This window comes from Vulpes vulpes, chromosome 11 (genome assembly GCF_048418805.1).
Source record: "Vulpes vulpes isolate BD-2025 chromosome 11, VulVul3, whole genome shotgun sequence".
In the NCBI taxonomy this organism is placed as follows: domain Eukaryota; kingdom Metazoa; phylum Chordata; class Mammalia; order Carnivora; family Canidae; genus Vulpes; species Vulpes vulpes.
The window spans coordinates 19124328-19152164 of record NC_132790.1 but is presented as its reverse complement, the minus strand read 5'-3'; the positions used below and the strand labels follow the sequence as shown (position 1 = coordinate 19152164).

Below are 27837 nucleotides of genomic sequence, written 5' to 3'. Positions count from 1 at the left end.
GTGAATGATATTTCGCTGAATAAAATTGCCACTAGACATATGATTGGGGGATGAACAGCTTCAGGGCCTTTCCTTGAATTCTACATGGCTATCCTACCATGTAATAACCCGATTCTTCCACCTTTTTCCATTACATTTTTTGGCCTTCGGCTAATATGAATGCATCATTTGGATCTGAAATTTACCTTTTTTTATTTTTATAAATTTATTTTTTATTGGTCTTCAATTTGCCAACATATAGAATAACACCCAGTGCTCATCCTGTCAAGTGCCCACCTCAGTGAAATTTACCTTTTAAAAAATGTTTTCATTAGCTTGGGCTATCGGAGAAATTCCCTATAGCCCTTTCATTAGAGGACTATAGGAGTAATTCCATTTTTATGTGGCCAAAGTCTTAATTTAATAGTTTAAAAGTCTCATCCTTTAAGACTGTCCTTTATGAATTATTCCCACAAAAGGAAAGCTTTGACTTTATGTCCAGTAAATTAACAACTTTAATAGAAGAGCCCGCCCAAAACCCTACTATCATGTTGATATTAAGACCCTGCTAACCAAATGAACTCCACCATCGAAGGTGAACATATGGCATTAAAACAACCAAAATGAAACGATGAGCCCTGCAATTAAGCTTCTAGTACTCAGAAAGTTGGCATGCAGACACTCCAATATCTATTACTTTTCATTTCTTGTCATTGCCATATATGTGAAAACACAAGTTTGATGACTTGTGAACCCCGAGATATATCTGCTGATGCTATCTGGAATGCCACTGGTGTAAGGTTTGAATGAAGGGTGCTAGCATGAGTCAGAGACTTCAGTCTGTGACCTCAAATAGAACACCGAGTGCCCTAGGATGTCTCAGAGGATGGAAAGGTAATCAGGTGAGGGCTTTTCAAGCTCCAGGGAATGCCCTGTTTACATACTCTCAGGACCTCAGCTTTAAATAGATCCTTGAAGGAAAATGCTCTCTGTTCAGGAGTGGGACCTAGGAGAATTGGAGTTTGTACCTGGAATTCAGTAAGGCAGAAAGGCTTGGGGTGGAGTCAGACTCCTAGGATGACTGGAGTGCAGCCCCAGGAGGCATTGCTTAGGAGCCAACCCACAACCCGTGCTGTCCTTCCAGACTGGATCTGGAGGCTGCAGACATCATTCCCTCCCACACTTGATCCTTGATCCTTCACCAGAGACCCTGCAGCCCAGTTTTTGCCTCCTCTCTGCCCTCAGGTGAGAGTGGTCAAGCTGGTGATGGGCCTCAGGCCATAGGAATCTTAGTACCCATTGGGGGTTGGGAGGTGGGCACGACATTGGGAAAGATAAATTTTGTCATTTGCTTTCTTGCACATCAATGTTCTTTGCTGGACACCCCGAGACAATTCTATTTCCACTCTTCTCCAGGACCCCAGCCCAAAAATGCTTTCCCAGACTTTCTTCTTCAGGGATTAGGCTCCTTCCAGAGAGATCACAGAGGTTGTGTTTCTTGCTGTTGAAAAGCAACTGCCTGATTCTCCCTTTGCCTCCTTTGTCAGACCTTCAGCAGCATTGTTTGCCTCAGCTTGCATTTGTCCCACCCTCTCCCATTGAACAAGCAAGGGGCTATAAGGAAATAGGAATCTTGCTTCAAGGAATCCCGTCAAGAGCTCCTTGCTCTTGCGTCCTCTCTGGGTCTAGGAGATGTGAAGGAATCAGGACCGCGTGGTACAGCGTTCTAGGAAGGCAGCACTGCTGCCTCCAAGCCCCTGGTGAGTTAGGGCAGACAGTAGGGTGTGAGTCCAGTTACAGGCAGTGCTGGCCTTCTAGCCCTGAAGAGGATACTGGCGCCCACTACAGGTGCCCTCGCGCAAACATCCCATAGTGAGGTATCCTTCACATAAGGTCAGGCATGTGGGTTCCCACAACACCCAGCCTTGGTCAGTATCCAGTTGGCTCAGTACCCACTCTGGGACATCTTTGGTTGCTGTGAAAGATATGGTGGCCATGAGGGTATGCAAATTAGAGTATGAAATACTTCAGTGAGTGTATCTGTGGTGATGGATGTCTGTGTGTTTATATAAGATATTGTGAAGCTGAGAGTAAGTATAGGTACCATGTGGTGTGTATGTGACAAGGAATAATGTTGTGTGCGGAATGTGAGTGTGTGAGACACAGTCCCTCAGAGAAGATGTCTGGAAAGGCCATACTAGTGACAATATTACTAGGGCCTCAGAGGATGGAAGATGCATTGCCTGTCCCTTCGATTTGAGGGCACAGCTATACTTTCAAATCTCTTCCTGTATTTCTTCCTTCTGCTTTTTCTCCACATGTCTAGGTTTCTGTCCTCTCAGCTTAGCTTCTGTTCCCTGAATTCTTCTAATTTCTATTCTCTTTATTGTTTTTCCCACTCTGATTTTTTCTTCTTCCCTTTTCTCTAAATTCAATAACATAGCATCATTGTTTAATGAATTAGTAAAGTTGACAAATTTAAATGAATTCTGTAAGACCATGAAACAGTTATAGTCCCTGGCCTTCTTTGGAATGTAAGATACTGCATTTCATTTTATTTACCTCCTTTTCCATTGATTTTTATACTCCTCTGTTTCAAGGTTTTCCCAATCCACATATACACATATTTATGTAAATGTACAAGTCCTACCTTTAAGGGACAGAGAATCATTCTTCACATGTATTGTACAGTCTCTACATGATCCTAAATTTTTGTTGTGGTTAAGGGTTTATTCATTTGGTAAGGATATTCTTTTTTTTAATTGAAGTTCAATTTGCCAACATATAGCATAACACCCAGTGCTCATCCCATCAAGTGCTCCCCTCAGTGCCTGTCACCCAGTCACCCCCAGCCCCTGCCCACCTCCCTATCCAACACCCCTTCTTCATTTCCCAGAGTTAGGAGTCTCTTATGTTCAGTCTCCCCCTCTGATATTTCCCACTCATTTTTCTTTGTCCTTTATTCTCTTTCACTATTTTTTATATTCCCCAAATGAATGAGACCATATAATGTTTGTCCTTCTCCGATTGACTTATTTCACTCAGCATAATACCCTCCAGTTCCATCCACATCGAAGCAAATGGTGGGTATTTGTCGTTTCCAATGGCTGAGTAATATTCCATTGTAAGGATATTCTTTAATGGAATTATCTCCAGAGGGAACAAAAGATATACAGCCTGCACATGCGCACACACACACACACACAACCCCACATGTTGTTCATACCAAAACATGTTATTTTGCAAACCATTTTTTAACTCAACAATCTGAACAACATCTTTCTATGGAAAATATGGATCTACTTACTTTTAATGACCTAAGGTTAGTGTATCGTGATCACAGCAGCCATTTCTTTCAATGTAGTTGTCAGACATTGTGCGAACTAGTTTCCATTAAGTGCTTAATTTAATCTGTACATCCATACTATGAATTTGTGGTGTTATATCCATTTTACACTAGGAAACAGGAGGCATAAAAGAGCTAAATCAACTGGCCAAGGCCAAGGAGCTAAGAAATAGAAAGAATTCAACCTATGTCTGTAAAATTCACACATCTGTACTGTTACCCATTTCTTTATATGGTATAGAGCATATTGTATAGGAAAATAATTTATTTAGCGCACCTACTGTTAGACTGTAAATTGTTTTATCCTGGTAACAATCCTATACATGAATAACCTTTGATGCAAAGTTTTATGCATACTTATTTTGAAAATGTAAAATATTAAAAATAGCATTGTTCAGAAACAAAAGGCAAATCCATTTTGTAAATTTTTACTACTTTCAGATTGCCTTCCAAAGAGATTTTATAAATGATAGAGGCCTACATTTTTCATGTCTGCCCTATTCTCAAAAATACAGTGGATAATTTCAATCTATTTCACCTTTGCTAATCTAATGTGAGAGATACAATAGCTATTATTTTATTTTTTGTTTCTCTAAGTGAGGATGAACATTCTTTACAGAGTCAGTCTTGGGGCATTTGCATTTCTTTTTTGAATTGTGTGTTTAACATCCTGTTTGCATCATTTTCATCGGTATTCTTTTTATTCTTTTTAGAGGCTCTTTGATGTCCTAGTTTCCTATTTGTTGTTTATATGTTAAATACATATGTTCTTTATTTAACTGCTCATTTTACATTGTTTTTTTAATAGACTATACCCACCTTAACTTAAGGGTTATGGTTTTTATGTCATCCTTAGAAGGTCCTTTCCCTATCAGGAAGGGAGACAGAACATAAAGACTCCTAACTCGGGGAAACGAACTAGGGGTGGTGGAAGGGGAGGAGGGCGGGTGTTGGAGGGGAATGGGTGACGGGCACTGAGGTGGACACTTGACGGGATGAGCACTGGGTGTTTTTCTGTATGTTGGTAAATTGAACACCAATAAAAGTTAATTAAAAAAAAAAAAAAAAAGAAGGTCCTTTCCCACAGAAAGATCACAGAAAGTATTCACTTACATTTTCTACTAGTAATAGTACGACGTCTTTGGTTTTGTTTTGTCTTACACTGAGATATTTAATCCATCTGGATTTGGGGAGAGATTCAGAATTGTTGCGAGAGTGTTTTGTTTCCAAACAGATAGCCAGATATCCTAACACCATTTTTAAGTAATACACCTGTCTCTTAAGGTAGATGAGACTTGTATCATTCATTTCCTTATATTCTTGATTTTGATTCTTGTCTACATTATTTCATTGACATTTTGGTTTTTGAGTGAATACAATAGATATAAATTAATCAGATTTAACCATATATCTTAATGTGTCAGGTAGGTTAAATTTCCCACCCTCGCCCCTACCACAGTGCTTTTCAGTTTCTTTTTTTTTTTTTTTCAAATATTTACTGTGAACAGTTTCACATGTATTCTTCTGGATAAACTTCAGAATTATCTTGTTAAATTTCCCATCAGAAATGTGTATGGATTTTGACTATAACTGCACTTGATTTTAGCATGTTTCTGGGGAGTGCTTCTCAAAATATGGTCCATGAAATAATCACATCAAAATCATCAAGAACACTTGTTAGAAAGGCAGATTTCTTTGTTCCACCACCAACCTATTGTAAATCTCCAGAGCCCAGAAATATTTATTCTTTTTTTTTTTTAATTTTTTTTTTAAGATTTTATTTATTTATTCTTGAGAGATAGAAGGAAAGACAGAGCCAGAGACACAGGCAGAGACAGAGCCAGAGACACAGGCAGAGGGAGAAGCAGGCTCCATGCACCGGGAGCCCAACGTGGGATTCGATCCCGGGTCTCCAGGATCGCGCCCTGGACCAAAGGCAGGCGCCAAACTGCTGCGCCACCCAGGGATCCCCAGAAATATTTATTCTTGACAAACTCTCATGTGTATTCTTCTGGTTTAGGATGGTTTGTTCTGAATATATCAGTTAGATCTATCTGGTTCACTCTGTCATTTAAAAGCACTGATTCCTTGCTGATTTTATGTTTGGATGATCTATCCAAAAATCTATCATTCTTGGTCTCTTGTTTTTAAGTCTATTTTATCTGATAGAAGTATTGCTACCATGGCTCTCTTAAACTTCCAATTGCATGATTAATGTTTTCCTGTCTATTCACTTTCAATCTAATCTTCATGTATCTTTAGGTCTGAAATGAGACTCTTGTAGGCAGCATATAGATGGGTCTAGTTGTTGTTTTTTTTTTTTTAATCCATTCTGTCCCCTGTGTCTTTTCATTGGAGCAATTAGTCCATTCACACTCAAAGTAGTTTTTGATAAATATGTATTTATGGCTGTTTTGTGGTTGTTTTGTAGTTTTTCTCTGATCCTTTCTTCTCTTGCTCTCTTTCATGGTTTGTTGGCTTTCTTTAGTGATACACTCAGATTCTTTTCTCTTTATTCTTTGCATATCTTATTACTGGGCTTTGATTTGTGGTTACCATTTCATTTGTATGTAGCATCTCTTGCAAATGCCAGTTCATATTAAGTTGACAGTTTCTTCTCCGTGGACCCATTCTTTATTCCAATTGGCCCCCCACGTGTACACACACGTCTCAGCAATATGGCATCATATTTTACAACCTTTCATTTTGTGAGTCCCTTCACAATGATTTTTACAGATTTTTAAATTTGTACTAGTTTTCTGTTTCCTATTCCTTGTATTCTCACTTATGGTCTTTACTTTCCACTCAAGCAGTCTCGGTTAATGTTTCTTGTAGAAGTGGTTAAGTGATCCTGAACTCTTTCATTTCTGTTTGTGTGAGAAACTCTTTATCTCCTATTCTGAATGATAACCTTGCTGGATAGAGTATTCTTAGCTGCAGATTTTTCCCTTTCAGTACTTTGAATTTATCAGTCACTACCTCATGGCCTGCAAAGTTTCTGCTGATATGCTGATAACGTTATAGAATATTCCCTGTAACTGTTTTATTTTCTTTTGCTGTTTTTTCTTTCCTTTTGCCATTTTAATTACTCTGTCTCTTGTCGTGGAGCCCCTTCAGTTGACTTTATTGGGGGATGTCTGTGTCTCCTGAATCTAGATTTCTGTTTCTTTCCCATGATATTGTAAGTTTTCAGCTATCACTTCTTCAGTAAATGCTCTGCCCTCTTTTCTCTCTCTTTTCCTTCTGGAATTCCAGAATGCAACTGTTATTAGGCTCAATGGAGTCACTAAGTTCTCCAGGTCTATTACACTTTTTGATAATTTTTTCTCCCATTTGATCATCTTGATTAATTTCCATTACTCTGTTTCCTTGCTGATTAATTCATTCCTCTCCTCTTCTAGATTGCTATTTATTCCATCAAGTGTGTTTTATTTTCATTTATTGTATTCTTTGTCTCTGATGGGTTTTTTCTTAAGCTTCTCACTGATGTTCTCCATTCTTTTCTCAGGTTCAGTGAGTGTCTTTATGACCATTAGTTTAATTCTCGGTGTCTATCAGATAAGTAGTATCTGTTTTGCTTAGATCTCTTGCTGTTGTTTGGTCCTGTTCTTCCATTTGGGACCTATTCCTCTGTGTCTTCAGTTTGGCTTACTCTCTGTGTCTGTTTTGTGTTTTAGAAATGTAGCTGTATCTCTGTATCTTTTGAAGGTAGTGGCTTTATGAAGCCTGCAGTTCAGTGTCTCCAGTTCTTCAGGACCTGGTGCTTCAGAAAGTGTCCTTTATATGTGTTGTATATGCCCTGCTGTTAGTCCTGGCCACTTTTCCCCTCATTCCAGTAGTCTGCAGAGGACTCTCCTTCGCTGTTGTGTGTAGTGTTTAGTCCCCAGGCAAGTGTGAACATTATAACAAAGTGATATGCTGGTCGGTCTCCTTGTGAAATGAGACCTTCTATTGCCAAAACTGAGGTCCTACAAAATGTGTGGGTCAGGAGATGAGGTGTTGGTGGGATTCAGGCTACTCTGGGGGAGGCTTCCCATGGAGCCAAGTCTGAGGCAGGTGTGACTCTAATGATCACACTGCCAATGTGTGGGTGTAAGAGTCAGCACTGTGCAGGTTCCTGCAGGTGACCTGTGTTTATGGTGGAAGTGAGAGGAAAAATGGTACCTGTCAGCTCCTGTGTTCCTAGAGGGGTCTCCCTGTGAGCCTGTCTGTCTGTGGCATGCTTTGAGATGAGTAATTAACTCTCCAACCTGACTGCCCCCACAGTTTTTCAAACTACTGGATACAACATACATGCTGTATCTTCCCTGGCTGTTTGTTGTGCTATCTCTTCAAGGGCTTCCTGTTCTCTCCTAGAGCCAAGTTTGCCAATATATTAAATTCTAGGGTGTAGTTGGAATTTAATAGTTCTGAGAACTCAAAAGATTGGCTCCCCACTCCTTTCAAAGCCAAATGACAAGTGGCTTCATCTTTCCCAAGGAAGCTCCCTGGTGTGACTGTTTTTTGCTCTTCTCTGTACCAGTGGCTACCTCCTCACTTCCACAGTCCATTTCATTCCCAAAGTGTGTCTTCACCCTTCCTATCTACTTCAGTGTGGCTTCTTTTATACATGAGGTTTGGATTCTGTTCTGCAATCTTCAGGTCATTTTCTGGGTTATTAAATGATGTACGTGTTATCTAGTTGTATCCATGGGATAAGGAGAGTTTAAGGTCTCTTCCTTTTCATTAGAATCTTTTATCCATTTACTTTTAATGGAATTATGAATACAATTGGGTTTAAGTCTACCATCTTGTTATTTGTTTTCCATTTTCTCCCATGTATTCCCTGTTCTTTTCCTCTCTCTTGCCTTCTGTGTGAGTAATTTTTATTATTCCTTTTACATGTGCTCTTTGTTTTTTTCTATTCCTATCGTTTTATATAGAGAGGGTTAGAATATTCATCACAGTTTTATTCCTAAGAACTGTCCTCTGAGAGGTAGCAACTCATTGCCAGGAGTTTTCAATGAAGCCTTTCCACTCTAGATGGCTGAAATTCCAAAATCTTGCTGCCTTATCTGGGCTTCCTAATAATTGCTTTTTGAGGGGCATGCCCTGTCTTAGTGAACAGCGAAAACCTGTTCAGATTCCTAAAGCCCCTTTACTGTTCATTTTCTTCCTTTCTGACGCTCTCTTTCACCGTTTCCAAATGTTTTGGCACTCATCAGTATGGATCTCTTTCTTCTCAGCTCAGCGAGGCCATCATGCTCTGCTTAAGTTTCAGCTCCATGGACAATGGTTCTGAGAATGCCTCTAGGCATAAAGTTAGTAGGACCATGGAACTCAGCTTATTTATTGCCTTGCTGCCCAGGATTACTTTCTGAATTAGCTTTTGCCCAATGTCTGAATATAGTTGTTCCATATTTTGTTTTATATTTGCTTTTAGCAAGAGGCCTGGCCCTATAGCAGTTACTTTATAAAGACTGAAATCAGATGCAATAATGTAACTTTAGTTTGGGGCATCCTCAACTAAGTGCTGTTTAGATTTTTCATGTTTATATTTTTCCTATACTGACAATAGAGTGTGATCTATTAACGAACAATATTAAAAAACAAAAACACTAAAATGAAAAAAATAACCCACTCATATTCCAATACCCAGAATCGATCGCTCCCAACATTTTGGAAATTATTTTTTCAGTCCTTTCTGTACATTCTGAAACATATTAACATTGGTCCCTAAGGCATAACAAAATCACGTTTGCTAAGTACCAGTAGAAGGTGATTGTCATTATTGTTATTAATGATATTGGTTTTATCTGTAGGATATAGAGGAAATAGTAATGCTCAGGTAACAGCTAGATGATCAAATGAGGGGAAAAAGAAGGTGACCAACATTACATTACTGACAGTGCTGAGAACAGTTGTTACCTGTGGAATTTCAGAAATAATTGTGGGATGGGTGCCTAGGTGGCTCAGTTGGTTAAGGGTGTGCCTTTGACTCAGGTCATGATCCTGAGTCCTGGGATAGAGCCTGGTTTTCAGCTCCTTGCTCTGTAGGTAATCTGGTTCTCCCTCTCCATCTCCCCCTCTTCCTTGCTCATGCTGTCTCTCACTCTCTGTCACAAATACATAAATAAAATCTTTTTTAAAAAAATAATTATGAAAATGGACATGGTTCTTTGAATAGCTATATGCACTATGCTATACAGTACCTCTAGGACTTACTCATTTTAGATAACTGAAACATAGCATCCTTTTACTAATACCTAATTTGATTAATAATTGCCTCCTTCTCCAAGCCCCTGGCTATGACTGTACTGTTATCTGCTTCTAGGAATTTGACTATTTTGCATAAGTGATATCCTGTAGTATTTTTCCTTCTGTGTCTGGCTTATTTCACTTAGCTAAAGTCTCCAGGTTCATCCATGTTGTCACAAGTGGAAGAATTTCCTTCTTTTTATTAAAGGTGAATAATATTCTATTGTGTGTACAGTCAACATTTCCTTGATCTATTTGTCAATGGACATTTAAATTGCTCCTATGTCTTGATTGTTATGAATCATGCTGCACTGAACATGGGCGTTCAGATATTTCTTTGAGACCCTGATTTCAATTCCCTTGAATATCTACCTAGAAGTGAGATTATTATATTATGTGATAGGTCTATTCTTAATTTTTGAGAAACCTCCAAATCATTTCCCATAGTAGCTGTACCAATATACATTTCCACCAACGATGTATGAGGATTTCCTTGTCTCCACTTTCTCCCAACACTAGTTACCTTCTGGGTTTTTGAAAAGACTTTTTTATAATCACCATTTTAACAGGGGTAATATAATATATTTTATTGTGGTTTTAATTTCACTTCCACAATGATTAGTGATGATGCACAACTTTTCATGTACCTGTTGGCAATTTTATGTCTTCTCTAAAAAAAATGGTTATTCATTTATTTTGTCAATTTAAAGCATTGGATTATTTGCCCTTTGTCATTGAGGTGTATGAGTACCTTGTATATTTCAGATATTAGCTCTCTATCAGATATATGGTTGGTAATGATATACTTCTATTTCATAGCTTGCCTTTTTATTTTGTTTATTGTTTCCTTTGCGGAAGGAACTAAAAGCAGAAGATTTTTAGGTAGTTTTTTTTTTTAATCTCACTTTTCTAGTTTTTCCTTTTCTTGCGGGTGCTTCAAGTGTCAAAACCAAAATTACTGCCAAATCTAGGGCCCAGATGTATTTCCTATGTTGCCTTCATGGAGTTATACTTTCAGGTATTATATTAAGTCTTTCATCCATTTGGGGTTGATATTTGTATATGACGTGAGATACGGGTCCAATTTCATTGTTTTGCATGTGGATATCCAGTTTTCCTGACACCATTTATTGGAGAGACTGCCATTTCCTCATTGTGTATTGTTGGCACCCTCGCCACAGAAACCCAGCCTTGTGTAGGTTTATTTCTGAGATCTTTATTATATTCCATTTGTCTATCAATTTTTAACCGTTATTATATAATATGATGAACATATTTTCTTGCAAATATTTTTCTGCAATTTAAAGTACTTATCTAGAATAGATTCCTATAATTAGATTTATAAATTGGGATAATATTTGAGAATATTATATGAAAAAATTTTTAAAAAGAGAATATTGTATGATACTAGGCCTAGGGACTCAGGAACTCCTAATATTCTAGTCCTGGTCATTCCTCTCCTTAGAGTCCTACAAAAGAAACAAGAAATATGAAAAATAACAGACTGCTTTTTATTAATTGCACTGGTCCGGTCCCTATTGTCACTGAAGTTTAGAACTCTGATAAGCCTCAGTTGAGGTGGTCTACTATAGAGTCTTTCAAAATCTTCAACCTCCCTTGCAGCTTGAGTGGGACGTGGTCCAATATATCAGTCTAGTTCCATGAAGAAGTGAGGAAATAGAACATGCATGACCTTTCAAAGCCCAGTAACCCTAGTCAGTAGTAAATAGGGACCAACCTACATCCTAAAATGTCACAAATCAGATTTTTCCTCATGGGGAAGAAAGGATTAGTAAAAAGGGACTCTTTCCCTCTCCATACTATTTAGAAAAATTGAGAAAAAAATATACAAATATTTAAAGTTTAAGATATATTTGACAAAGTTATTTTCCAGACAGTTTGGACAATTTTCCTACCCACTTGCACTATACAAAAATGTCTTTTTTTTCTGATCCTTCATTTTAAAGTTAATGAATTCTGACATTTATTAATTGTATGATTGGGGGAAGGTAACAGAACTTTTCTGTGCCTCAACTTCTTTTATGTCTGCAGAGTGAGATTAATAATGTCTAACTTATAATGTCATTGGAAAAATGTAATTATATAAAAGCATCATGCCTGGCATGTGTTAAATTTTCAATAAAATACAAGGTTACTGTTTTGTGATGTGATTGTTTTGTTAAAATCCTAGCTAATTTTCCAGGCGGAAAATGTGTCATTTATGTTGTAGTTATCCTTAATTAGTTACAATAATATCAAGTATTCTTCAATTTAGTAGCTATTCACAATTCCTCTTTGTCAGTAGTCACTTCATGTTTTTAGCCCATTATTTTTTGGGCTCAACAATTTTTGTGGTATCTTATATGTAATATTAATGTAATAAAGACATTAACTTTGGTCTGACATCTCAAATATTTTCCCCAGTTTGTAGTTTATCTTAATTTTATTTGTGATATTTTTATTTCACAAAAGCTTTTCATTTGATGATGTAAATTCTACCTGTTTTCTTTCATAGTCTCTTAGCTTTTATATCAGTCTGATCCTGTCCAGATAGCACAAGAATTTTAACTTGTTTTTCCTGGTTTTTTTGGTGTTTTACTTTTACAATTTTACTCTTTAATGAAAACGGAACAATAATTAGTATATTAAGTGATAAGTCTCTATTTCTAAGCCAAGAAAAAATAGCTGTATTTTAAGAGGTCAAATTAAGTTTGAGGCCGGTTTCAAATATTCAAGCATATGTTATAATTAAATATGTAGTATTTTGAATAGTGGTTCAGGTTTATACATGGTAATAGTGGTAACAGTATACACAGTCATTTTGTAACAATATGTGTACAGCTATTTAGTAAAATCCACACAAATTCCAATATCCTCATAGCAGAACTAGCCCAGAAGGCTTTAACAATGTCATAATCTATAAATCACACTGGAAAGAGGAGATTTCTAAAAAAAAAAATGAAGTTGATTGAAATTACAACCACTAATAAAAATTAAGATATTCTATTTAGTATTAATTAGAATTACTTGAATAGCAAAAAGCTAGAAATACCCAATTTGGTTATAAGCTGAGCTTTAAATGAGACTCTTCTACAAGATGTTACAAACTGAAAGGTTGTTCTTTTTATTTGTGCAAACAGTTAAACAGGCATAATCTCAATGGGGGAGGAAAACCAAACCACTGTGGCTGAGTTTATTTTCCTGGGCCTTTCACAGGACTTGCAGACCCGGATCCTGCTGTTTATACTTTTTCTCCTCATTTATCTTTTGACTGTGCTTGGGAACCTGCTCATCAGCATTCTCATCTTCATGGACTCTCGACTTCACACTCCCATGTACTTTTTTCTTAGAAACCTCTCTTTCGCAGATCTCTGTCTTTCTAGCAGCATCGTCCCTCAAGTGTTGGTCCATTTCCTGGCAAAGAGGAAAACTATTTCCTTTCTTGGGTGTATGGCACAGATAGTTGTCTCCCTTCTGATTGGGTGTACAGAGTGTGCACTGCTGGCAGTGATGTCTTATGACCGGTACGTGGCTGTCTGCAAGCCCCTGCACTACTCTAGCATCATGACCCAACAGGTGTGTCTCCAGTTGGCCATTGGATCCTGGGCCAGTGGAGCACTCGTGTCTCTGGTGGATACCACCTTTACTTTCCAACTACCCTATCAAGGACAGAACATTATTAATCACTACTTTTGTGAACTTCCTGCCCTTCTGAAGGTGGCTTCAGCAAATAGTCACAGCACAGAAATGGCTATCTTTGCAATGGGTGTGGTCATCCTCTTAGCTCCTGTGTGCTTGATTCTGGTCTCCTACTGGAATATTATCTCCACCGTGATCCCGATGCAGTCTGGGGAGGGGAGGCTCAAAGCTTTCTCTACCTGTGGCTCCCATCTCATTGTTGTTGTCCTCTTCTATGGCTCAGGAATGTTCAACTACATGAAGCCAAACTCCAAGATAATGAATGAAAGGGATAAAGTGGTCTCTGTGTTCTATGCAGTGGTGACTCCAATGTTGAACCCCATAATTTATAGCCTGAGAAATAAAGATGTTAAAGAGGGTCTCAGAAAACTAGCCGGAAGAAAGCCCTTTTCTGAGAGATGGTGATCTCAGGGTCTGACTTTTATTTTACTTTATTTTAATTTTTTTGAGGGAGTATTGCATGTGTGCTTTCTCTAGCAGGTTAGGGGGAGGGCAGAAAGAGAACTAGAGAGATTGGATCATAACCAGGCTCCACACCCAGGCCAGAGCTGACTCAGGGCTTGATCTCACAACCCTAACATCACGACCTGAGTCAAAATCAAGAGTCGGATGCTCTATTGCCTGAGCCACCCAAACACCATTATGGGTCTGATATTTAGAACTATTGTAATATTCTTAAAAGATGCACAGGATTGGGGACCCGGGGTAGCTCAATAACTGGGCCATCCAGGTATCCCTGGAAGAGTCTTTAATACTTGGTTCACTCATGGCTCAAAGCATTTCACCTTGTATAATAGCACAAAAGCCAAATACTTACTAGTGCACGATGTTTTCTCCTGAAAGCTTCAAAAAAATGAATTTATTTTAACTTGATATCCCCAATTTAATGTAAAAATAAAGTAGCGGAGTAAAAAGTAAATTAAAGAGTCATGTACAGGGATCCCTGGGTGGCGCAGCGGTTTGGCGCCTGCCTTTGGCCCAGGGCGCGATCCTGGAGACCCGGGATCGAATCCCACGTCGGGCTCCCGGTGCATGGAGCCTGCTTCTCCCTCTGCCTGTGTCTCTGCCTCTCTCTCTATCTCTCTGTGACTATCATAAATAAAAAAAAAAAAAAAAAAAAAGAGTCATGTACACAAACATAGTTCTGAGTCTTAAACTACTCTGTATATTTCTACTGAGTGATTATCCAGCATTTGCCTAAAGAAGAATATATTTCTCCCTAATGTCTTGGATCATGAGATGAATGAAAGATCTACTTTCATTTATACAGCTGACCAATGAATAGCATGTGCCAACCACCTCATGTTTGAAAATCCTCATACCACTTTTGACTCCCCTAAATTTAACTTCTAATAGCCTTGTTGCCTGGAAACCTTACCAATAACATGACCAGCAGTCAACTAACATGTATTTTGTATACATATTACACACTGTATGCTTACAACAAATAAGCAAGAGAAAAAAATGTTATTAAGAAGATTATAGGAGGGAAGCCCAGGTGACTCAGAGGTTTAGCGCTGGCTTCAGCCCAGGGTGTGATCCTGGAATTCCGGGATCCAGTCCCACATCGGGCTCCCTGCATGGAGCCTGCTTCTCCCTCTGCCTGTGTCTAGGCCTCTGTGTGTGTGTGTGTCTCTCATGAATAAGTAAATAAAATCTTTTTAAAAAAAAGATCATAGGAGAAAACACATTCACAGTACTGTACCGTATCAAGAAAAAATCCATTTATAAGTGGACCCATGCAGTCCAAACCTGCATTGTTCAAGGGTCAACTATAGATAGTTTTTTGCTTTTACAAAGATCTTCCATATGGTATGTCAAAATCAATGTTCTGATACCTTGAACCAACCTTCTCTAGTTTTAGTCCTAAAGAAATTTCATTTTCTTCTGCCATAGCCCTTTGAAGTCAGTTTCTATATTGGCCCAAATTCAATTCTCACAGCCAATCACTCACTTGATTCTTTAAAGTTCCTATATCTAACATGCACTGGCACCCTGTAATCATTCTGGTCATCTTCCTTTGAATGAGCTCATTTTATCCATAAATACCTCTTCCAAAAGCAAAAGAGAATTTAGGATTTTCGAAATTGGAATTTGTGAACCTGAGGCTGACCCCTCCATGGGCTTAGATGCTTAGAACCACAACTTACTATGACTCAACTTCTCAAAGATAGTCGCTTCTGGGCTCCGCTTCAGGTTTCATGAACCCTTAGGACACACAATCTGCCTGACAGTCACCTGTCTATTTTACCCAAGCTTTAATCAATCACATGTTTAGAGGGGATTCAATGACAACTGTAAAAGTTTTCTACAGTTACCATGGATATGAGTCTAGGAACAACAGACGTCAGGAGTCAGGAACTACTGACTCTGCTGTAGAAGACCTCCCCAGGAGTTGGTTCTTTGAAAGAATTAATAATAGATAAACCATTAGCCAACCTTATTAAAAAGAAGAGAGAGAAGACCCAAATTAATAAAATCATGAATGAGAAAGGAGAAATCACTACCAACACCACGGAAATACAAACGATTGTAAAAACATATTATGAATAGCTGTACGCCAATAAAGTAGGCAGTCTAGAAGAAACGGACGCATTCCTGAAAAGCCACAAACTACCAAAACTGGAAGAGGAAGAAATAGAAAACCTGAACAGGCCAATAACCAGGGAGGAAATTGAAACAGTCTTCAAAAACCTCCCGAGACACAAAAGTCCAGGGCCAGATGGCTTCTCAGAAGAATTCTATCAAACGTTTAAAGAAGAAACCATACCTATTCTACTAAAGCTGTTTGGAAAGATAGAAAGAGATGGAGTACTTCCAAACTCGTTCTATGAGGCCAGCATCACCTAAATTCCAAAAGCAGAGAAAGACCCCACAAAAAAGGAGAATTACAGACCAATATCTCTGATGAACATGGATGCAAAAATTCTCAACAAGATACTAGCCAATAGGATCCTACAGTACATTAAGAAAATTATTCACCATGACCAAGTAGGATTTATCCCCGGGACGCAAGGCTGGTTCAACACTGGTAAAACAATCAATGTGATTCATCATATCAGCAAGAGAAAAAACAAGAACCATATGATCCTCTCATTAGATGCAGAGAAACCATTTGACAAAATAGAGCATCCATTCAGAGTGTAGGGATAGAGGGAACATTCCTCAACATCTTAAAAGCCATCTACGAAAAGCCCACAGCAAATATCATTCTCAATGGGGAAGCATTGGGAGCCTTTCTCCTAAGATCAGGAAGAAGACAGGGATGTCCACTCTCACCACTGCTATTCAACATAGTACTAGACGTCCTAGCCACAGCAATCAGACAACAAAAAGACATAAAAGGCATTCAAATTGGCAAAGAAGAAGTCAAACTCTCCCTCTTCACCGATGACATGATATTCTACATAGAAAACCCAAAAGACTCCACCCCAAGATTGCTAGAACTCATACAGCAATTTGGCGGTGTGGCAGGATACAAAATCAATGCCCAAAAGTCAGTGGCATTTCTAGACACTAACAATGAGACTGAAGAAAGAGAAATTAAGGAGTCAATCCCATTTACAATTGCACCCAAAAGCATAAGATACCTAGGAATAAACCTAACCAAAGAGGTAAAGGATCTATACCCTAAAAAGTATAGAACACTTCTGAAAGAAATTGAGGAAGACACAAAGAGATGGAAAAATATTCCATGCTCATGGATTGGCAGAATTAATATTGTGAAAATGTCAATGTTACCCAGGGCTATTTACACGTTAATGCAATCCCTATCAAAATATCATGGACTTTCTTCAGAGAGTTGGAACAAATTATTTTAAGATTTGTGTGGAATCAGAAAAGACCCCGAATAGCCGGGGGAATTTTAAAAAAGAAAACCATATCTGGGGGCATCACAATGCCAGATTTCAGGTTGTACTACAAAGCTGTGGTCATCAAGAAAGTGTGGTACTGGCACAAAAACAGACACATAGATCAATGGAACAGAATAGAGAACCCAGAAGTGGACCCTCAACTTTATGGTCAACTAATATTCGATAAAGGAGGAAAGACTATCCTTTGGAAGAAAGACAGTCTCTTCAATAGATGGTGCTGGGAAAATTGGACATCCACATGCAGAAGAATGAAACTAGACCACTCTCTTGCACCATACACAAAAATCAACTCAAAATGGATGAAAGATCTAAATGTGAGACAAGAGTCCATCAAAATCCTAGAGGAGAACATAGGCAACACCCTTTTGGAACTCGGCCACAGTAACTTCTTGCAAGATACATCCACAAAGGCAAAAGAAACAAATGCAAAAATGAACTATTGTGATTTCATCAAGATTAGAAGCTTTTGCACAGCAAAGGATACAGTCAACAAAACACAAGACAACCTACAGAATGGGAAAGATATTTGCAAATGACGTATCAGATAAAAGGATAGTTTCCAAGATCTATAAGGAACTTATTAAACTCAACACCAAAGAAACAAACAATCCAATCATGAAATGGGCAAAAGACATGAAGAGAAATCTCACAGAGGAAGACATAGACATGGCCAACATGCACATGAGAAAATGCTCTGCATCACTTGCCATCAGGGAAATACAAATCAAAACCACAATGAGATACCACCTCACACCAGTGAGAATGGGGAAAATTAACAAGATAGGAAACCACAAATGTTGGAGAGGATGCGGAGAAAAGGGAACCCTCTTGCACTGTTGGTGGGAATGTGAACTGGTGCAGCCACTCTGGAAAACTGTGTGGAGGTTCCTCAAAGAGTTTAAAATAGACCTGACCTACGACCCAGCAATTGCACTGTTGGGATTTACCCGAAAGATTCAGATGCAATGAAAGGCCGAGACACCTGCACCCCAATGTTTCTAGCAGCAATGTCCACAGTAGCCAAACTGTGGAAGGAGCCTCGGTGTCCATAGAAAGATGAATGGATAAAGAAGATGTGGTCTATGTATACAATGGAATATTACTCAGCCATTAGAAATGACAAATACCCACCATTTGCTTAAACGTGGATGGAACTGGAGGGTGTTATTCTGAGTGAAGTGAGTCAATGGGAGAAGGACAAAAATTGTATGTTCTCATTCATTTTGGGAATATAAATAATAGTGAAAGCGAATATAAGGGAAGGGAGAAGAAATGTTGGGAAATATCAGAAAGGGAGACACAACATAAAGACTCCTAACTCTGGGAAACGAACTATGGGTGGTGGAAGGGGAGGAGGGCGGAGGGTGGAGGAGAATGGGTGACTGGCACTGAGGGGGGCACTTGACGGGATGAGCACTGGGTGTTATTTTGTATGTTGGTAAATTAAACACCAATAAAAAATAAGTTTATCATAAAAAAATAAAATTTAAAAAAAGGAAAAGGAGAAAGAGAGAGAAGAGAAAGAAGGAAAGAAAAAGAAGAAAAAAGGAAGAAAGAAGAGAAAAAAAAGAAGAAAAAGAGAAAAAAAAGAAAAAAGGGGGGAAGCAAACAAATCAAAAAGCAAAGAACAAAAAAAACAAAAACAAAAACAAAAACCCACAAGGCGGAGTATCCTCTGATTCTGTATACCCTAAGTCCCTGGACTTTCCCTGGAACTTTCCAGTGCTGCTTGGTCAATAATTTGTTTTTCCCCTCTCCGTCTAGCTGGTCTTCGGGGGAGGGGCCTGTTGTGCTGATTCTAAGGTGTTAGCACTTGGGGGAGCTGCTCTGCCCCTGCCTGGTGCAGGGCTCAGTGGGGGTTGTTTACCCCGTGAGGTCCCAGGAGGAACAACCGCAATGACGCGGCCAGCTCTGCAGCCCTGGATTCAGCCCCCGCAGTAACTCCGGGGCTCTCCGTCTGCAGGGCCTGGAGGCTCCGGGCGGGGCCGCTGATCTGCTCAGCTCGGGGCAGGAGCGTCCTGGCTGTCCTGGGCCCTCCCGGCCTCTGCCTGTCCCGGGGGAGGCCGGATCCTGGGCTGTGTCCCGGCGCCCGGTGCTCCGGGGCCTGCGCTGTTGGATTCGCGCTCCCGCCCCGCAGCCCCCTCCGCGGAGCCGCCGCCCGAGCCCCTCCCCGCTGCTCCGGGTCCAGCCCAGCGCGCTGCAGCCCTTTAGGGAGCTCGGCCGCGGGGTGTGGCGCACTCTCCCAGGGCGCAGGTGTCTGTTAGTGTCCCAGGGAGCCCAAGGGCATCCCCGCCCTCCTGGGGTCCTGCTCCAACTCCCTGCGAGCTCCTTTCTGTCCACGAAGATTGGTGCAGCTCCTGCTTCTCCAGGCGGGGTTTTCTGTTCTGGGGACACTCGCCCCGGCCTTAGCCCGGCTCCTCGCGGGGGCTCCTCTCCCTTGGATGCCTTTTGTTTCCTTATTTCTATCCCAACCCCCCCCTTCCTACCTTGGTAGAAGCATGAACGCTTTTCACTGTAGCATTCCAGCTGGTCTCTCTTTAAATCTCAGGCCGAAAAAAATAAAACAAAATAAATCTCAGGCCGAATTCGTAGATTTTCAGGATGATTTGAAGGTTATCTAGGTAATTTGGTGGGGACAGGTGACTTGGGGACCCTATTTTTCCCCCATCTTGCCCATGCATTCATTTTAAAACCATTATTGAGCTCTTTTTATATTTTCGCTTATCTGACTCTAATTGTATCCAGTATACCCAGAACAGACACTGATGCGTTATGTATTTCAATACAAATTTTTGCAATCGTTACTGTCCTTTTAAAATTACTGGAGCTGGACCACAATAAACAGATGCTAGTCTGGGGTATGAGGACCAGAGAAAACTTTTATAAAAACAGCATCTGTTACTTGAAGTGACATAGACAGGAGAAAGGACTAATAAGTAAAGTTGCTGATGTGGCTGCCCATGATGATCTAAATGAGATCTATTTCACTAATGGGAGGGAAAATAAGGAAATGTAAACAGAAAATGTCAACACTAATTTAGAGAATTCTTGCCATGAAGAAGAAAGAAGAAGGTATGGCTGAGAAAGTGGGATTATGAGTTTATAAAATTTTTCAATTCCTAGGTCACTTCCCTCTTTACTTTGAAGACTTTAACCCTTGGGTAACTGTCATCCCATGGCACACGACTCCTTTTATAGATCTTAGGTTTTCTAGTCTTCACATAAAATGAAATATTCAATTATTCTGCATTCTTAGAATTCCTCGGATGATCTCAGCCATCCATGCCGTGGTCCTATCTTTCATATTGCCATTACCAAGAGTTGCCATTGCCACCTCAAATTCTGAAACCACAGAATCCTGAGCAAAATAAAATGGTTACAATTTTCAGGCACTAATTTCGAGATGGTTTATTATACACCAGGAGATAACCGAAATGCTGAGAGAATTATGCTCCCATTCATTCCATCAAAATAGATACTGGTGGGGCTTTTCACACTACTAATTAAAGCTGCCATCTCTCTCAAAACAAAACGAGACAAAACAAAACAAGCTCCCCAACGCATGCTCTCTCTCCTGCTATGGAAGGAGAGAGGGAATAAACTGCCAGAAAGCTTCTAAAGAAAACATTTCCTGTATACACCAACAAAATAATAATAAAGATAACTTATAGATAAGGGTTCTTAGTTGTAAGTAAGAGATATTGACTATGTTTGATTTAAGCTAAAAGGAAAAATGTTGAAAGTGGTAATTCTGGTCCTGCAGCCAGAACCACAGGCCAAAATCAGATAGAATGGGTGTGAGGACAACCTCGCTGCCACTCAGCACTAGATGGCGCACGTCGCTCTGCCAACACCATCAGCCCAGGCCCTGCTGCTGGAGCTGCTGCTTCACTGAGGCTGGAAATTGGGCTGTTGGTGCTTCCTCTGCCCCTGAAAGAAAAAGACTAAGAAAATTGTGTGCTGACCAACACTAGGTCAGTCAGGTGATCCAGGTGAACAGCAATAGTGATCACATGGGTAGTATGTGCCCTTGAGATGATGTGATGGAGATAACACTTTATCTTTGTGACCTCCCTCCCCTAAACCCATAACCTCAGTCTAATTCGAGAAAAACACCAGACAAATTCTAACAGGTCATCTTCCTATAAAATATGTGACCAGTACTCCTTAAAACTGGAACAGTCAACAAAAAAGTCTGAGAACCTGTCACAGCCAAGAGGAGCTTAAGGAGACATGACCAGTAAATGTAATATGGCATCCTGTGTGGGATCCTGGATCAGAAAAAGGATATAAGGGGAAAGAGAAGAAAAGAAAAGAACGGGGGCACCTGAGTGGCTCAGTCGGTTAAGCATCTGCCTTTGGCTCAGGTCATGATCTTGGGGTCTGAGACCAAACCTCATCTGGACCTCCCTACTCAGGGGGGAGTCTGCTTCTCCCTCTACCCCTCCCCCCCCCACTCCTGTTATCTCTCTCAAATGAATAAATCAACTCTTTAAAGGAAAGAAAGAAATCCAAATGAAGTATGAACTTTGGTTAATACTGTATCAGTATGGGAGGGGGCTTGGTGGCTTAGTCATTTGGGTGTCTTCCTCTTGGATTCAGCTCAGGTCATGATTTTTAGATGTTGGGGAGGTAGGATTATTCCCCATTTGGGGTTCCACAGTCAGCATGGAGGATACTTGGGAGTCTCTCTCTCCGTCCCCCTTGGCCCTTTCCCCCCACTGTCTCTTAAATAAATAAATAAATAAATAAATAAATAAATAAATAAACAAACAAATAGATCTTAAAATCATGGGATATCAATGTTGATTTTCTTAACTGTGACAAATACTATAATAATAATAATGTAAGATGTCAGTAATAAAGGAAAGTGGCATATGAACACTCAGGGTACTTCTCAGTTTTTCTATAAGCCTAAACCTGATCTAAAAAAATGTTTATTTTTAAAAAACAAAAGAAACAGCTTGTTTTCCTTGCTTTTTCATGTCACTAGAGTTTAATTCAGAATATACACTGGGAATTTCTGAATGACTCTACCTTGCTAGCTAACTACAGCTGCAGTGAAGACAAGAAACTGAATTTCAGGTATATTCAGCTTCTAAGGAGGGAGACAGGCTCTAACTAGCCCAAGACACACAAAAGACCATAAATGTGGAAAGGCAACCAAAATGACCAGAAGCCAAAAACTTACATATGGCCATTACACATGGACTGTGAAACCAAATCCGCTCACTAATGTCTTGACTACCGACAGATTTCAGCCTGACCAGTGTAATTCATAATCTGCATAACACCATATTCTAAGTACTTGTAGAGCACAGAATGTTGAGTTCAGACATACAATAGCTTAGCATATGGACTGCTTCTGTGGGCATTATGACAGTCCTCATCTGAGGGTCTTGAGGGGCTCAGTTGGTTAAGCGTGTGCCATCAGCTCAGATCATGATCTGGGGGGTCTTTGGATGGAGCCTGGTGTCAGGCTCCCTGGTCAGCAGGGAGTGTGCTTTTTCTCCCCTCTGCTCTCCTCTCTCTCCATCCTTGCCCCCTCCCCTGTTTCATGCTTTCTCTCTCTCAAACAATAAATAAATAAATAAATAAATAAATAAATAAATAAATAAAATCTTAAAAAATATAGTGTCCTCTTCTGATTGTGTTTACTAATATAACCCAACTGCTAGTACACTATCTGCCACAAATTAGATTCTCAATAAGCATTTGCTGAAAGAATATGAGTGTAGGAAACGTATTGGCTCAAGTCCAGTCTCTTTGCATTTTTAAATGATTTTATTAATTTATTTTACATAGAGGGCAGAATCAGGGGGAGCGGCAGTCAGAGAGAGGGGGAAGAGGCTCCCCACCCCTAGGATCGCAGCCTGAGCCTAAGAAAGATATTAAATCAACTGAGCCACCCAGGTGCCCCTGTACTTTTTATTAAATAATAACAGATGGGTTCATATCAGAAGATCTGTTTTCATGATGCTAGAAAGAAATGGAGCTTGTAGCAATCAATTGCTTGCAAGTCAAGGTCATGTCCCATAGAGCTTCAGAGTCCTTTACCTTACAATGAACGTCACGTATTGAAAGAAACCTTACAAGATTGTTCCATTAAAAACTCTGGACCTTTAGTGAAGTGACTGAAACCAAAACTTATCTTGTTCAATTAGATAGCGGACTCAGGGCTTCAGGGGACCTTTGAAGGCACATGGTCAGAAACCTCGCATCTATGAGAGGTAGGAGAGAAGGTCTGGGCATTCTCTGTCTTGCTTTGTGCCTTTTCCATCTCCCTGGTCTCACTGGGTTTTGAGCCTGTTTCCTGGCAATACTTACAAGTTAAAATTTAAATTTTGTCTGGCTATGTTATTATGACTTTCATAAAGGTCAGCCTCATCACAAACAATTCATAGCACACACCCTACCCACCCCCAATCTTGAAAAATACCATTGAGTGAATAGCAGTGATCTGAGTAAGAATTTGCACATTAAAAGGTAGATTATGGGGTTCTGTTTGGACGGTAGCAATCAGACAACTAACTGTATTGGCACCATTATACATTTAAATCTATTATTTTAGCCAAACTTTAATCATGCCTTCACATTCATTTTATTCGTCCTTATGTGGTAAGCAGAATAATGGTCCCTCAAAGATGTCCATGTCCTAATCCCCAGGAACTCTAAATATGTTAACTTACACCAGAATAGGACTTTATGCTTAGAATTAAAATAAAAATCTTCAAATGGGAGGTTATCCTTGATTATTTATTTATTTATTTTTGGAATACGGTAACAGGAAATCAGAAGATAGGTAGAGAATGAGCTTGAAATAATTATTCCTGTGTCTTTCTCGCTGCCATACAACTAAGTCCACAACTCCTGTCTCATGGCATTCTATATTCAGGTATCCTATTCAGGTCCTGGTTGTCCTTCAGGCCCAAAGTGGTACCAGCTGCTTGGTACCCCTGGGCCTGAAGCCCTGGGTAGCCCTGGGATGCCACTATGTGTTGTTAGTTTCCAAAATCCTGTCTTTACCTTTATCTGATAGATAAAATCTCCATGTACCTCATAAGAATGTGAGAAGGACAGCAGAAACCATATATACGTCTTCTTTGTACTCACGCTCTTCACTACCCACTTCAAACACACATGCATGCACATGTGCAGGAACACATACATGTGGCACCTTGCCCATAGTAAGTGATTAAGTAATGATTATTTATTGATTATTTGATGAAACAAATTCAGAAATATCTAAAGATAAAAGAGTTGGAGCGTGATCTGGGATAGATTGATAATAATATATCATGTATGATTTTAAACAGATGAATTTCACTGATCCCAGGATTTATAAAATGTGCATGTTTCTTATAAGATTCCCTAACTCTTAGGAGCCAAAAGACCAACCAGAAGGAAGCAGACCCTCCTTCTGTGGGTCCATGAATTATTGTCCTTCTTCTACAAAGGGAGTACTGGATGAAGGATGGAGGGTAGGTCCACAGCAAGGTCCCAGGATGAGGATCTAACCAAATTCCAAGCTTGCTGTGGAAATTACTTGGTAGTTTGTTTGGCTAAAATCTAAAAGGGTCTCGCAGTCAGTGGCAGATTTCAAGCCTGCATGGGAAATTCCTTGTGGCCACTTTCCTCAGAGCTCCCTTCACATCCTTGTTCCTCAAGCTATAGATAAGGGGATTGAGCATGGGTGTCACCATCGCATAGAACACAGACACCAGTTTTTCCTGTTCTTTGGAAGACTTTGGTGTCATGTAAGTGACAATTCCTGACCCATAAAAGAGGATGACCACCATGAGGTGGGAACCACAGGTAGAGAATGCCTTGAGCCTCCTCACAGATGACTTCATCCTGACCACAGTCACTATGATGTGGCCATAGGATACTAGAATTAGGGAGACAGGTATGAGGAGAATCATGACACCCATGAGGAAAATGGCCATCTCTGAAGTGTGGGTGTCTGTGGATGCCAGGATCAACAGTGCAGGGGCCTCACAAAAGAAATGAGCAATGCTATTGCTGCCTTGGTAGGGTAGCCTTAGTATAAAAGTGGTATCTACCACAGACACCAGAATGCCGCTGGTCCATGATCCCACAGCCAGCTGAACACACACCCTCCAAGTCATAATGCTAGGGTAATGCAAAGGGTTGCAGATGGCCACGTATCGATCATAGGACATCACTGCCAGAAAGGCACACTGTGTACCCCCAAAAATGAGGAAAAGTAAAAGCTGAGCTGCACAACGTGTGAATGAAATGATCTTTTTCCTGGATAGCAGATGAACCAGCGCCTGAGGAACAATGTTGGTAGAAAAACAGAGGTCAGCCAAAGATAAGTTGCAGAGGAAAAAATACATGGGTGTGTGAAGCCGAGAGTCAGCCTGAACAAGGCACATGAGAAGCAGATTTGCAAGCACAGTAACCAGGTAGACACCCAGGAATAAAATAAATAGGAGCTTCTGAGTGTGGGGGTCATCAGAGAGTCCCAGGAGGAAGAACTCTGTCACCTGCGTCTGATTTGCTGCTCTCATACTTTGTTGTTTCAGGAAGAAGTCAACATGTTAAACATAGATCCATAGAACCTCAGATTTGGAGGACTTTCGAATTGCTCTCAATCACTATCAACCATTCCAAAACTCCCCTTGATATAAAAATGAGCATGCTGCTTTAGTTGGAGCATTTTCAGTGTTGTAACACTTTGTACTTTTAAGCTGGCGCCTTCATTCTTAGTAAGTGTAGAGTAGATCAAAAGAATCTTCTTATTCTGAATATGAAACATCTAATAATTAAAGAGATTTGATTAATCTGTAAAGTCATGGCATAGAATTTCACTATATTATCAACTAGAAATTTGAGTCCTATGCTGCTATTGCCACACCTCCCCATTTTATGCTGGCATAGATTTTTTATTTATTCTTTGAGCATATGACTGTTGTCTCTTCCCTAAAAAGACAGTCACTAAGATATAAAAAATGAAAAAGGGCCAAAGTACCTTAAAGAACTGACATTTTTTTGTACAAAATAACTTGTTTTGAAAGAGCTGGCAAATCAAGAAGTAATGGGGTAGTATGCCATCATCTCTTTGGCAATCGCACCCCCGGCCTCGCCTAGAACTCCCAGATATCAATCTTTACCATCAAAAATTTCCAAAATGGCAGACACACCATCACAGCATTTCCACTTGAAGCCACCAGGTTGACTAATTTTCTGTGTGCAGACTACACAGCACTAATTCACCACCTCTAGCCCATCAGCTCTCACTGCCTTGAATTATGTGTCTCTTCTTCCCAGAAAATAAAAACTCCTTTTAAAACTATGTCTTTCTCATTTTTGTGACCTTTTATGGACATGATGTGGTGATTTATTTGATCAATTATCATTAATTAATTAATTAAATTTAAAAATTGACCTTATGGTTTAGTAGAGTTCCTTAAGAAGCCTGTCAGATTCTCTGTGTCTAAGGTGGAAACATTGGTTGTTCCTGACTTTGTTCCCTCTCACAGGAAAAAGAAACAACAACTATTCCAGAATAAAACACCACTGTGAAGCAACCTGCACCACAGAGACCAAGAAAGATGGCATTAGAAAGGTAAAAGAAGCAACTACACGTTGAATGCATTGTCCTTCACCCAGGCTGGTGCAACATCATGTGGACAGGCTTCCCCTGAGCTTTCTAGTTCTCTAAATAAGAAAAAAACCCAGGGGAGACGATCTGCACTGCCCCAACATTTGTGGGTGCTTTGCAGGAGCCCCTGCTCTAACCCCAAACTATAGGGACTACAGGGGTGTCAATGGGGCTCTACCACTGGAATCTGATTGTGATAGAGAAGGGAGAGAGGCTTGCAACAATCAGCATACAGATCTAGGCAGATGAAATTCATACCTGCTGTGCCCAAGGACTAAGCCCATGTAGCTTTGCTAATCTGCAGGACTAGCTCAGATAAGTACTCTGGCCAGGGAACAAGGTGGGGTGCAGAGCTGCTTGATTCAAATCCTCAAAGGAGTTTTGCTAACCTCAGAGACTGGTTTCCTAGACCCAGACAGGGAGCTGAATCACAACCCTGCCTGCTGTGAAGAGTGTCTGCTGGCCCCTTCTGACCAGAAGGGCTGAGGACAACTCCTGAAGCAGTACAGCCGAGCAGAGCTCTAGCTGAGAGGTCAGTGGGAAGAGCTGATTGCACCCAGAGCAAAGCCAGTACCAGAGGAACATTCCTGTGCTACACACAGGCAGAGGCATTAATTCATAGCCTAGACTGAAGGTAAATCCCAGCCCCTCCTAACTGGAGAACCTGCCTGGGAAACTGGAAGTAGCCTGAAGTGACTCATCTCCCACCTAGGCAAGGAAGCTAGGGCATCGCCCCACCCACTGTCAAGAGGGTCTCCTGGTCCCATCTGATTGGAAGGACTGGTGACAGCTCCTAAAAGCAGTGCATCCCAGGGACATTCAAGCTAAGAGGCAGGTGCACAGAACTGAGAGTTTGCAGAGCAAAGCCAATGGCTCTGTTCCATCAGGAAACTTAGGGTAGGTCAAGACAAGAGAACAGAGATTAGCCAGCTTTAGAGCTGCTTTCCCACTGTGCTCAGGCAAGAAATCTTGTGTAGCTCTACTCATCACTGAATACAGCCTTCAGCTTGTGCAACCAAAGAACCTAACCAGAGCACATTGAAACTGCCTAGCCCATCCAACGGCCCTATATA

At 40.2% G+C, this 27837-nt stretch overlaps 2 protein-coding genes across 2 annotated transcripts; one reads left to right on the top strand and one right to left on the bottom strand.

Annotated features, from left to right (window-relative positions):
- Positions 1-5044: 5044 nt before the first annotated feature.
- Positions 5045-14376, top strand: LOC140594405 (olfactory receptor 2D3-like). Its single transcript, XM_072725719.1, has one exon. The coding sequence runs from the start codon at positions 12722-12724 to the stop codon at positions 13664-13666; it is 945 nt and encodes a 314-aa protein (XP_072581820.1). The 5' UTR covers positions 5045-12721; the 3' UTR covers positions 13667-14376.
- Positions 14377-24722: 10346 nt separating this feature from the next.
- Positions 24723-25670, bottom strand: OR2D2 (olfactory receptor family 2 subfamily D member 2). The gene has a single exon (XM_026008122.2). It carries the CDS (start codon positions 25668-25670, stop codon positions 24723-24725), a length of 948 nt encoding a protein of 315 aa, XP_025863907.2.
- Between the last annotated feature and the right edge of the window lie 2167 nt (positions 25671-27837).